The sequence below is a fragment of the Ursus arctos genome, unplaced genomic scaffold (genome assembly GCF_023065955.2).
Source record: "Ursus arctos isolate Adak ecotype North America unplaced genomic scaffold, UrsArc2.0 scaffold_16, whole genome shotgun sequence".
In the NCBI taxonomy this organism is placed as follows: domain Eukaryota; kingdom Metazoa; phylum Chordata; class Mammalia; order Carnivora; family Ursidae; genus Ursus; species Ursus arctos.
The window spans coordinates 54,301,151-54,313,352 of NW_026622830.1; the positions used below are offsets into that span (position 1 = coordinate 54,301,151).

General features: G+C 52.7%; 1 protein-coding gene across 1 annotated transcript in view; it reads right to left on the minus strand.

Moving 5' to 3' along the window:
- Window positions 1–12,202, minus strand: part of LOC125281940 (ral guanine nucleotide dissociation stimulator-like) — a 50,020-nt gene that overhangs the window by 23,446 nt on the left and 14,372 nt on the right. Inside the window, exons 7-14 of the mRNA XM_057312877.1 lie at window positions 7,742–7,846; window positions 6,217–6,401; window positions 4,695–4,900; window positions 4,179–4,546; window positions 3,185–3,400; window positions 2,713–2,816; window positions 2,136–2,205; window positions 274–1,526 (exon numbers count right to left, since the gene is read on the minus strand). Of these exons, the coding sequence (XP_057168860.1) occupies window positions 1,395–1,526; window positions 2,136–2,205; window positions 2,713–2,816; window positions 3,185–3,400; window positions 4,179–4,546; window positions 4,695–4,900; window positions 6,217–6,368 (1,248 nt within the window). The 5' untranslated portion in view covers window positions 6,369–6,401; window positions 7,742–7,846 and the 3' untranslated portion in view covers window positions 274–1,394. The remainder of the gene's footprint in view (window positions 1–273; window positions 1,527–2,135; window positions 2,206–2,712; window positions 2,817–3,184; window positions 3,401–4,178; window positions 4,547–4,694; window positions 4,901–6,216; window positions 6,402–7,741; window positions 7,847–12,202) is intronic.

Genomic DNA, 12,202 nt, shown 5'->3' on the forward strand with positions numbered 1-12,202 from the left:
GTCCTGGCACACATGGCCATCCTCCTCCCTGCAGATTCATCCGGTCTCCACCTGTTCTCAGAGGTGAGTATCAGTAGCCCCTCCTCCGGGAAGTCCTCCTGGATGCCATGCTCTGTCCCCATCTCCTAACGGGATGGGACTTGCACTGCTTTCTTCTCAAGGGATCCCAGGAAATGTGAGGTGGAGGGGATGGAGCCAAGCAATGTTCTTCCCAGGGACATCTCTGAGGCCCACTCCCTACCCTTCCCTGCGGGAAGCGCCACATATGCTCACCTTATTTCTTTTCTGGTGGTTGATCTCATTCCCCTGGAATGCAGACAAAGTCCATCAGAATGAGGCCCCTGGTTCTTAGGAGCACTTGATTCCCATCCCTTCTCATGCTGCACCATGGCCAGGACCCGTGAGGGGGCCGTGCATACACAGATAGTGGGCCTGGGATCTAGGCCAGGCTCTGGGGTCCAGAGAAAGGAGGACATGGGGCAGATGGACTGGCTACAGGTCGGGACCCTGCAGCACCACCCTCTCGGAAGACAGTAGGGGAGGCCGAAGCCTCAGGCAGGAAGGGGCTGCTGCGGCTACGGAGGTGCTTGCTGACGTGGAGGGTCCTGACTTCATTCTCCCCCCACGGGCAAACTCACCGGGGGAGGCTGAGGTCCACTCAGACAGACCTCATGCAGCTTTGCCTTCAGGAAGCTCTGCTGCTTCACCAGTCTTCGGCACCGGGAGCCGTGGCCTAACTGCAGCCTCACCTCGCTCATCCCTGAGATGGGCAACAGCCCCCAGGCTCACAGGGTAGCCGTGAGGCTGTCATGAGGAGAGGTTTGCCGAGTCCTGAGAGCTCAGGGCTCAGTACAGGGGCGTTCTGCTCCCAAACCTCCGGATTCTGGTCCCTCCCCCACAATCCTCAGGCTCACCCACCTCCAGATAGTCCTCCATGGCGGTATCTAACATCACCAGCTCGGTGAGAAAAGTGCCAAGGAAAGGCACGACACCCTGTGTCATGAGGGGGAGGGTTGGGATGAGTCCCTGCTCGCTGGTGTCCACAGGGACCCTCCACTGAAAATGCTCCAGCCTCCTAGCCCACCGCAGGGGCTCACGTCGAGCAGCCTAGGACCCTTAGCAGCCTCCCCCCCACGGGTTCCCTTTCCCCTCCCCCTCCCAGAACATCAGACTCCTCCTCATCACCTTCAGGGCCTGCTTTTCAAAAATGCCAGGGAATGGAGCACTAGGTCGGTCCCTCCCCACCCGCAAAACCCATTCTCTATGGACCACTCTGGGCCCTCCTCCTGGTCCTTTTGAAATAAGAATTGTAGAAGCTGTGGCCCCAGGAGCCGCAGCTGGAGTGGGAAGGACCCCCCCTTCCTGATCTTTCCTTTTTGGGAGGCTTCCAGCCCTCAGGGAGGAGCCCTCCTCCTCCTCTGACTTTGGAGGCCCTGGGCCTCAGGCACACTCACCTTCTTCTGCATCCTCTTCTGGGCTCCCCGGAGGGCCATCACCAGGGTGGCAAATCTATTGGATGGTCGCTCCTGCAGGGCCAAGGACAAGTTCCTTGAGACCATCATACCCTCAGGCCACTTGCCCCCACCATCTTGGACGTCAGAACCTAGACATCTGACCTAACTCATACTGATCCTGAGGCCCCATTATCCAGAAGCAGGCCGTGAGTGATTCCAGAACAATCTCATTCCAACATTCACTCCATGTGTGACCTTGAGCTTGCAGCCTGGCCTCCCCGAGCCTGTTTTCTCATCGGGAAACATGACAACTCCACCTATCTCCCATGGTCTCCTGAGGACTCAGGGTCCTATTACTCTCATCATTGTTGTGGCCCTCAACCCAGCCCAACCCCATCACTGAGCACAGGTCTGTCCTCTGGGCTCTCCAGGTTTGTAGAGGCCCCCACCTGGACCAGCTGTCAACACAGAGAGAGAGGGTGTGTAGGCTAGGGAGTCTGCTTGGACACCACCTGCTTGCCCCCTCGCCGCCAACGGCATCCGCACCTAGGCTGTCGCCACATTCATGCCAAAGGCTTCCCCTCCCCAAGGAATGCTTCAGACCATTCCCGACTTCATCCACTCAGGATCCTATTCCCTCCCACCCCTCGTCTCTTTCCAGACCTGCACCTTCCAGGCTACCTTGATGAGCAGGTTCCTGCCCTGTGCGCTGTCCTTGCTGCACAGCTTTTGAAAGATCCTCAATGGTTTCCTGAAGAGAGGCAAGGGAGGCACGATCAATCGACAAATAATGTGGCAGGGTTGAGTGCGAGTGCCTTTTCTTTGAGAACCCCAGAGTGTCAACCTGCCTGGTTGAGGGTTTCTTCTGGGATCCTCTGAGCACTAAGGTCTTTGTAGGACATGGGAGGGAGCTCTCATGTGGCTCGTCCTGGGCCTCCCTTCCCATATTCATTGAGAAACGCTGTTTGGGTCAATTTGGGGTTCAAATGGGCAGAGAGCTTAGTGGCTGTCAAGGAAACACGTGAAGAGATTTAATGCAGTTCAGCCCCGTGTGGGACATTTGGCAAAACTGATTTCTAAAGCGGGAGGCATGGTGGCCTCCTCACCAGGAAGGCTGAGAGACCTACCCACCAGCCCAGGTCCTGTGGTCGGGGTTTGCTGCCTCCCAGAAGGTCCAAGCTGCCTGAGGGGGAAGAGGACAAGCCTCTGGGAGCTCCCTCGTCCATCCTGGTCCCTCCATGGACAGAGGCCTACTCACCTGGAAACCTTCCCCCACGTGTTCTCGAGGCGGTGAATGGAGACACTCTGTAGAGCCGAGAGGATGGCATGTAAGGACGAGTAGTTCCTCAGGGTTTGACAGGCCTGGGGAGGGAAGAGAATGGGATGTCACTTGGGGAGCCGGCACCTTATTGGCTCTCAAGCTTCAGTCCCCCTCAGGGGAAAGTGCTCCTGCTGGAGGAAGCCGCTGTCCAGGGACCTGCCGAAGGGCACACGTGAGGCCCAGAGGAGGAGGAAGATTTTACCTCACTCCAAGGAAGGAGCCAGGCAGAAACGGAGCATCCCAGCATGGGGCCATGCAAGGCAAGGTCAGCATGCCCCTGGACGGAAGAGCCTAGGGACTGCACAGTCCCTAGGGCAAAGACCAGGGCCTTCCACCCTGAGACCTGATCAAGGGAAGAGCAGTGCCCGAGACTCAGGAGAGCACCTCGGCTGGGCTTCCCGTTGCATACCTTGGCCACCTTGATCCAGTGCTCCACCACCATGGCCCTGTCCCGGGCTGTCATGCTCGGGTTGCCAAGGCAGGTGGTGATGACACACTTGGCCACACCATTGAACTGGGCGACAGTGGCCCGGACTGTGGGTGCCAGGTGCTCATTGCCAGGCTTGTTGCGCTTGGACCAGACGGAGCCCAGGCACTGATGGGGCAGCAGCTTCTTGAACAGCTCCTAGAGAACAGGCGGACCTTGGTTCACCCAGCCATTTCCCATGCAAGACTCATGTCCTACGTAGGGGTCACAGGTCAGAGCTGAACCTCAGGGAGCTGAGAATCTGGCCTGAGCCTGGTTCGAGACTGTGGATTTCATTCCATTGTTTTTCCCTGAGGGAACCCAGTACACAATGACCCAGGAGCAAACAGAGCAAGGGAAGGAAGGAGGGCATTGGCACCCTGATCATGCTCAGGAACTCCCAGCTCCAGGTGGCACTGCAAGGTGGTCCAACCCAAGGGGGCTTCTTCCCCTCCCCTCCAACTGGTCATCCCCCTGGTCCTTCCCCCCTTTCAGATGCACATTCTCACACGGGAGCTGCAACCACACGTTTTTCCGTCTGCCCTGTCCTCATGGACACATCAGATGCCTAATCAATGCTGAGGGTACTCGTCCTCCAAGTCACATGAGTGGGTGACCCATGGACTTGACTGAACACAGGGAGCTGCCCTCCTCCACCCACGGGACCAGGGCCTGCCCATTGGTCTCTCCATTCTGGCTCATTTCTTCTCCCTAGTACCTCCGTATCAGTGCTTATCAGGGTCTCTCGCTACAGTCCGCAGCTGGACAGTGAAAGCTTGGGGCTAAGCGCCTTGATGGGTTGACAGGGTTGGGAAGTGGTGGAGCTGAGATTTGGTCCCAGACCATAGGAGTCCACATCAGGGAAAGGCAGGTGTGGGGCAGGTGAGAGCAGAAGGAAGGCGTGCCCCTGGCCCACCCTGAGAGCCCAGCTGCTCACCGCATCCATATACGTGAGCTGCTCTGCCACCAGCCTGGGAGGGAAGTCCAGGAGGTCGGGCTTCTCCTCACCCAGCTGGTTCTTTGGGGTGACCCAGCGGTGGCAGGAAGCCTCTGGGGCCGCGGTGGGCTCTGTGGCTGTTGCTTGAGTGAAACTTTCCAGCAAAAAGGGTGGTCCAGCTGACTGCTGCTCAGCACCCGGCACACATGCAGAAGATGGGAGCACGGGTTGCAGTTCTGGAACAGCTGACAGAGGGGAGGCTGGCTCTGACACCGCAGGTGACAGTTGACACAGAGCCGGGGTCGCCTCTAGCTCTATAGGAGGCCCTGTTCCTGGCTCTGCCGCTGGAAGGAGCCCTGGAGCTGGCACTGGGGCAGGAGACAGAGAAAGGTTCATCCACATCACTGACTTTCCGGATGCCTTTGCAAAACCAGGACAGACCCCATGGCCTTGAAAGGAATACCCAGCCCATGAACCACATCCCAGTTAGCCTTCCCAGCTTGCCATCCCCCTTACCCTCCACCTCTGCCTCAGTGAGCGCCAGAAGTTCCCGCTGCATCAGGAGAAGGGGGACATGGTTTGTCAGGTCCCAGGCATGCCACTTCAGAACCATGGCCCCATGCACATAGGCCACCTTGATCTCGACACGGTCACGGCCCAGGGACTGATAGATAGCCTGCAAATTCTGGTCAGGCCAGGTACCCAAGAAGGGAGACAGGGTGCTGGGGAGAGTCATATGTGGAGCAGAGTCAGAGGCCTGGCCTTGCATTGCACATGCTACTCCCACAGCACCGTTCTTTCTGTATGGGTCCCAGAGGATGGCCCCAGCCCCCTTCCAACCCCTCTCTAGCTGCCCTCGTAGTGGGAGGCCTGGTCCTCCAGAAAACCTGAATGAGTCTGGTTTTTCCACTTCTCCTCTCCTCTACCTGGCCATGGGCCTGATCTACTCTATCCTCCATGCACACCAGTATCAAGGCTCAGGTTGGAGGCAGATTTGTGAGTGGTCGGCTCAGCACACCCTCGGTTCTTGGCCCCTGTTGGGGTGGTCAGCGGGGAGGGGCAGGCAGAGCAAGTTGGGACCGTCAAAGGGATGGGTGTTTCAGGCACCCACTGAGCCCAGACTGTGCTCTGCCGACCAGAGGGCCCGGGACCCCGTCCACAGCCTTCTTTGACTCATTTGCTTCTTCACATGAAGCCCCCCAGATGAAGCCCACCCACTGGAAATCAAGAGATCGGTGAGATCCCTGGTTTGGCAAATCCCTCCCCAGCCACCACCCCTGTAGTCCCCCACCCTGCTCTGTGGAGGCAGCCAGCCCTGCTTCTGGACCCAAACCCCTGTCCCAGTTTTACTTGATCATTTCATCTGTCCTATGATCCAGCTCTCGGTGGATCCTTTCAAAGCTAGAGGAGGCTACGAAGATGTCACATCTAACAACCATTGGAGATGCGTGCTTAGGGTGTGCAGAGTGCCTATCTGACCCTCTGACTAGAACTGAGACCCAGACACTGTATCTCCTCTCTCCATTCACATTCCTAGGTGCTTAATATACATTCTTGAACGACTACTTCCCAGCCCGCACTTTCCAAATCCTGAGTGGCCCGTGGGCTGGTCTGCCTGCTCCCAGTGTGCCCCTGAGCTGCTCACACAAAGGACAACTACCAGAACCATCTAGATGGAATCTCAGAAGTCCTTTGCACATAGAGAAACTGCCTGCTTTGCATTTCCTTTCGTCAACCCAGAAGGGCCACCGGCCTGTGAGGGTTGCACTTGAGAGCTTCTTGACCGGAGAGAGAGAACTATTAAGCAAGAAGATGCCCAGCACGTCCAGGAGCCCTTTCTACAGAGCCAAGCACCAGAGTAGCCCGTGCCATGTTTCCTCCCATGATTTCCTACAGTAACTGTATGAGGTTCATCCTCTTAACCACCCCACTTTTCAGAAGAGGAAAGGGAAGGTCAGAGAGGGGTAGTGCCATTCCCGAGATGTACACCCAGTAGATGGGAGGCTCACCCTGTGCTGTGCATGGGGTGGGCACTCACCTATTGAACTGCTGGCCCAGGACCTGTGTGGCTGAAGTGAACATCTCGTACATGCAGAAGATCGTTGAGGTGGTTGAGATGCTCCCATCTGGGAAGGATGGCACCAGGGACTGTACGAAACGCTCCATTGTGCCTTCTCGGAGCCTCAGCATCGTCTGGGCCTCATCCAGGGACAGGGATGATTCCTTTTCCCACCAGGTAGAGAAGGGGGGTGTGGGGGGCAATGGAGTCAGCTTCAACACCACGAACCACCAGGATGATCAGGGTCTGGGGCTCAGACCAGAGAGTCCCATCCCTTCGGGAACTTGTGCAAGAAAAGGGACTTGAGGGCCCACCTAGAAAAGGCTCTAGGCTTGAAAGTACAATTGCCTTTAGGGGTGAAATGAGAAAGCATTGGTCACTTCAACACATCTTGTTAGCTGAGCCACCACAGCCTTTCTCTCTCTGAATAGGCTTTATTAAGAACTGTATGCCTTTGAGTCATCAGTCAACATCCCTACTGCAGACAGGAGAAAGCAGAGGCTTAGCATCTCCAACGCTGCTCAAGATCATAGACGTTGGGCCTGAGAACTGTCCAGAGCATGGAATGCATGGCATTTCCCTATGCTGCTGCGGCCTGGTCTGTTCCTAAGGTGGGGAGAAAGGTTCAGGGGAAATCCACCTTCCTCGGCAGGCCCCAGGGGAGCTGGTTGTTTCTAGTGTGGGTTCTGGCCTTGCCGTGATCATCTGTGGGTCCTGAGATTGGACATCAATCTGGACCTGTTCTCACCCCAGACCAGCATTGGATGTTGTTGTGGGCTGAGGCACCTGCTGCTTGTCAAGGGAGATGGAGTAGCTGAGCCTTTGGAGCAAGCAGCTCCTCAAAGATGGCCTGGATTGAACTCTGAAAAGACAGAGTCCACTACCTGGGCCAGGAGGCATCAGAGGCCTTGCACCCAATCCGTGCTTGAAAGGCTGATTCACGGTGGCAGACAACCTCCCATATGGAGGTCCAAAAAGACATATGAGGACACAGCTTGTGACCCGGGGGACATACAATGAGTCGATGTGCTCTGAGAGGTGATACGTTACAGAGGAACATATAGAATGGCTTCTTCCCACCGTTCCTTTTATGTTCAATCACCCTGTGTGGGGTGAGGATTCATAAGGCCTTGGACACGTTCTCCAAGGACAGTGGAGCTGGGTTCTACACAGGATGGCTGGGGTGAGTCAAGAAAATACTCAAAACAGTAGCAAAATGCAAAGACACTCATGGCTGCGGGAAAAGTCACACAAAACAGAATGAAACAGAATAACCCACGCCCCAAACTGCAAAAAACACGAACACTATTCTCTACCATTCCCACCTATGGGAAGAGTGTCTTCCTACTTTCTCCCACAGCTGGTGGTGGAGGTGTGGATACTGGGATGACTTTGTGGTTGGGCCTGTGGGGCACTCATGTGGAAACACCATGGGAGGGCCCCAGGTTTGTCCCCATATTTGTGTGTGGGCCCTGGGTGTGTGGAACCCTCTTCCCATTCTCACCTCAGAGCGGCACTGATCCTGGGTGGCCTGGTGCACCTGCCACTTGTCTAGGGCGTTGTAGTTGAAGTCCCAGACCAGCTCTTCGATGACCTCCTGGGTGCAGCTCTGAAAATGCAGTGCCCCATAGACATGGGGTCAAGAGACATTAGTGTCCTCCCAGGACATTGCCACAAGGGGCCACCCGCATTAGAAATCCTGTTCTCCAGTTGAGGCAAAGAGGGGCAGCTGAAAAGACATCGAGCAAGGAGGTAGCCGGATGAAACTCTAGAGCTCATGATTAACATCGAGGTAGTTGAGCTTGGTCCCCAGTGCTCAGCTTCTCATCCTGCCTGCTATGACCTGGGGTGTGAACATGAAAGATGGGCCAGGCTTCCAACACCTGGCTGCTTCCTTCTGCCCAGGAAGGGTGTGTCCCACATCCTCTGTCCCCTTCTCTACACATAGACAACCAGCCCCCCACCCCAACACACACACAGGGACACACATAATGAGGGGCAAGAGGTGTGGGCCTGCTGAGGTGGCATCACAGTTGTTGCCTGCTCTCCAGTGGGCTGCCCTGAGCTGCCTCGTGTTACCTGTTGGTGTCTCCTGCCACATGTCCAGAGGGCTCGGAAAAGCGGGCTGAGCCGACGTCTACAATTATTTGCAAGTCTCTCTCTCTGGGCTTGCCTGGGCCCAGAGACCCTGAAGGGAGGAAGGCAGCAAGAGAACATCCTGTTCTCTCGAACGTCTCCACCAAAGTGAGCTGGAGAGCAGGTTGTCTTTTGAATCTGGGTGCCCGGTTACCAGAGTTCTAAGTTCAGTTGGGGCCTATCACAGAGGAAGTGAGGTCACTCTTTCAAGATTCTAATCCCTGGGACCATGTGTTCAGTCAGACCTATCCAGAGCCCCTTCTTGGCAGTTGACTCCTTAGCTTTCTCCCCCATGTCATCTCCTTAACTGGACACAATGAGCCAAAAAGGCCATAGCCACCACTCTCTGGAAATGGAACTAGGGTCTGAAGCTTCAGGAGGCAGAGCTGAATTCAGACCTTACGTTCTGTGTTTCTTTGCGCACTTGTGTGTCCTATGTCATTGTGTCTCTCACGTAGTCCCCACTTTCCCAGCCTGCAGTGTGGGGATCAGGCTAGAATCTACTTCCTTGGCACATCCTCTGGTGTCTGTGGATAAGAGTATTTATTACATGTGTGGGGTGGTCCCCTGTGTATCTGAGGCACAATTTTCAAGATGGAAGAATTACAAGAAGGGGTGGGACTTGGCATGGAGTGCTGCTCAGAAGAGGCCTGGGTTCCAGCCCTGTAATACTGCAACTGTCACTTTCCCTCTTGGCCTCATTTTAAGGTGGGCACCATGATGGTCTGGAAAAGCAAGAAGATGCAGGCATTGTCATCCTCTGTAGTAAAACCATGCAATTGTTTCCCGTTATATGAAGAACGAGACCCCGTTACCTCGTTTGGGTCTATGAGGGGAGCGGCTTTCACCATGGCTCCTAGGGATCCTGACCTGTGGTATAGGCATCAGACTGTAACCGCTAAGTGGTCAGTGACTGGCTTTTGACCCACAGGACATATTCAACGTGATGAAGTACCATGCCTAGAGCTTGTCTACATGTCATGCAAAGAGTTTCTCACTCCCTAGTTACTTTCCATCATGTTCCACTACTCACTCCTTCCCTTTCCCTTCTTCTTCTCTCTCTCTGAACCTGAACCAAGCACCGATGTTTTGAGCTGCCATCTACAGAGGCTCACAGGACAGAGAACGGAGGCAGTGCCAAGGCCAAAAGACACACAGGAACTCAGGTTCTGAGTCCAGATGGCATCCCGAGTCACGTGAGCCAACTTATGACAAAATCCTCTTCCAGTATGGCCCTGGTCACAGCCGCAGCCACTGACACACCTTGAGCCTGGGGAACCATGCTAATTTGGGCCCGCATTCTTCACCCACAAATACTGTTAGAAATTAAAGCGATGCACCTGCACATGCAGGGTATCAGGGCAATGCAGTCCCGGGGCAACTCTAGATAAGTAACAGTCTCCCAGGCCTCAGCATCTGTCCCTGCCTTCCTCCCTCCCCTCTGCTCTCCTCCTAGTGTCCCTGCAGCCACCCTGGCTGCCTTTTTCACTCCTCTGGCCAAACTGGCTTCTGTTATTGAGTGTCTGCAGCACAAGTCACTTCTTCCTGAAACGCTGCTCCCTGACGTGTGCAGGCCTAGCTCCCTTTGGTCAATCTGTTCTCAGCAACCTCAGCCTCAGTGAGGCCTTTCATATCTTTCCATGCAGTGACTCCCCAGCCTTCCTCCGTAGCACACTTCATTCCTAGTACAGAGCGCTTGCTCTTTTCTTTTACGTGCGTTCACTTTGGAGCTTTGGTCCATGTGTAGACTGGGAGCTCCTAAAGCAAAGGAGCCCTAGGTAATTTCAGCTCCGCGCACGGGCCCAGCAAGATACCTGGCATAGGGCAGTGCTCAGTGTGTAGTTACTCAATGAATAATTGAGAAGATCTTGGAGCCCACCTCCCCTCTTAAGCACCTAGACTGCAGAATGCTACTAAAACTTTCAAGCTGTTTCTGGGCAGGGGCGACAACCACAATGGCCTCTGCCTGACTCTTCCTGCTCCAGTTCCTCCAGCAGAACTCACCAGGTACCATGGACAAGGAAGCGCCCTGCACCCAGTTCTCCAGCTCTGGTGGCACAGCTCCACGCAGGCACACCAGCAAAAAAAGCCATGCCTTTTCTCGGGGGTCCTCAACGCAGTGCCTTTGCGGAGTCACAGAGCAAAGGAGCAGGATCTCTATTTTTCCCTTCTCTGTGGAATCTGAGACAAAGAAGAGAAAAGGAGGAAGACTAACTCAGAACAAGAAATCAGATAGAAGTAACCAGAAGCAGAGGGCAGAGGGGGTGCGGGAACTGAGTGAATGGTGAAAAGGTACAAATTCCAGTTTCAGATCAATAAGGAATAGGGATTTACAGTACACCCCAGGACTACAGTTCATTACTGCTCTATGGTGTATTTGAGAGGTGTGAAAAGAGCAAGTTCTGAGAGTTCTCATCACAAAGAAAAACCTCTCTTTCTTTTCTTTTTACTTCATTTTTGTATCTCTAGAGATGATGATGGCGGCGGACTAAATTTATTCTGGCGATCGTTTCACAGTATACGAAAGGAACATCATTACGCCAGGTATCTTAAACATACACAGTTCTGTATGTCAAATGTATCAAAACAACTGGAGCAAAAAAATATTTTAATATTCATAGAGAGCATCAGGAAATTGGACATGGTAAAAAGAACGTCACGTAAACAAAACTGAAAACAGCAGAACCGAAAGCCAGTAGGTTATCCTAGGGGTTAAAAACTTCAAGCCATTGGCATAGAAAGTTGATTCTGAAATTAAAAATCAGTGAATTAAAATTAAAGCAGATGAAATAGAATTTTAAAATTTTGTTCCATTTAACAATTTGTCAAAGAATAGAAAGTCTTAATAAGTGACCTCAGATAGTAACTTTTGAAAAAACTGTTCATGTTTTGGAAAATTCTGATTGTAAGCTTCCAAGTGGGCACAGAATGAGAACATTTTGTTTGATCAAAGTCGCCTCATGGAAAATGGCTGAAGCAAAATGTCTGAGATAGGACCTAAACAAAAGGATATAAATGGCTAGACGAAATTGTCCTGAGTTCGTTTCTCCGTATTTGCAGTTTACATTTATTTTCATGTCGTTAAGTCCATTAAGTTCATGGAGTACATTCTAAGGGTATTCCATGCATTAATATGTTTGAACAACCTCCCTGTAACCCAGCTTCACATCTCATTGTATCTTGTAAAACTCAAACTCTATACCATGAATCAGAAACTTCCGATGACCGCCTACTTCCAGCCCTTGGCAACACCATTCTACTGTCTTTGGCAATTTACTCTAGGTAGGTCCTAAGAGTGAAGTCAAAGTGTGTCTTTTCATGAATACTCATCTACTTAGCATAATATCCTCAAGGTTCACCCATGTTGTGGCATATGTCAATGTCTTCTTCCACTTTGAAGAATCAATGCTATTCCAATATGTGTACATACAACATCTGTTCCTCCCTCGACAGATACTTGGATTGCTTTCATGGTTAAGCTATTATGAATAATGATGCCATGAAAATGTGTGTTCAGATATGTCTTCAAGACCATGCTGTCAATTAATTTGGGTATACACCCCAGAAGTGGAGTTACTGGAACACATAGTAAGTCTAATTTTAATTTTTTTTGAAACTACCATACTGATTTCACAACTATGCTGTTAAACATCCCTACCACACACATTGAATAAGGCTTCCATCTTCTCCACATCTTGGCCAACACTTGCTCTTTTTTTCCCTTCTGATTGCTTTTTTTTTTTTTTTTTTGGAAGAGTCATCTTAAAGGATGTAAAATGGTATCTCATTGCTTTTTATAATTTGCATTTCCCTTAACATTAGTGATGTA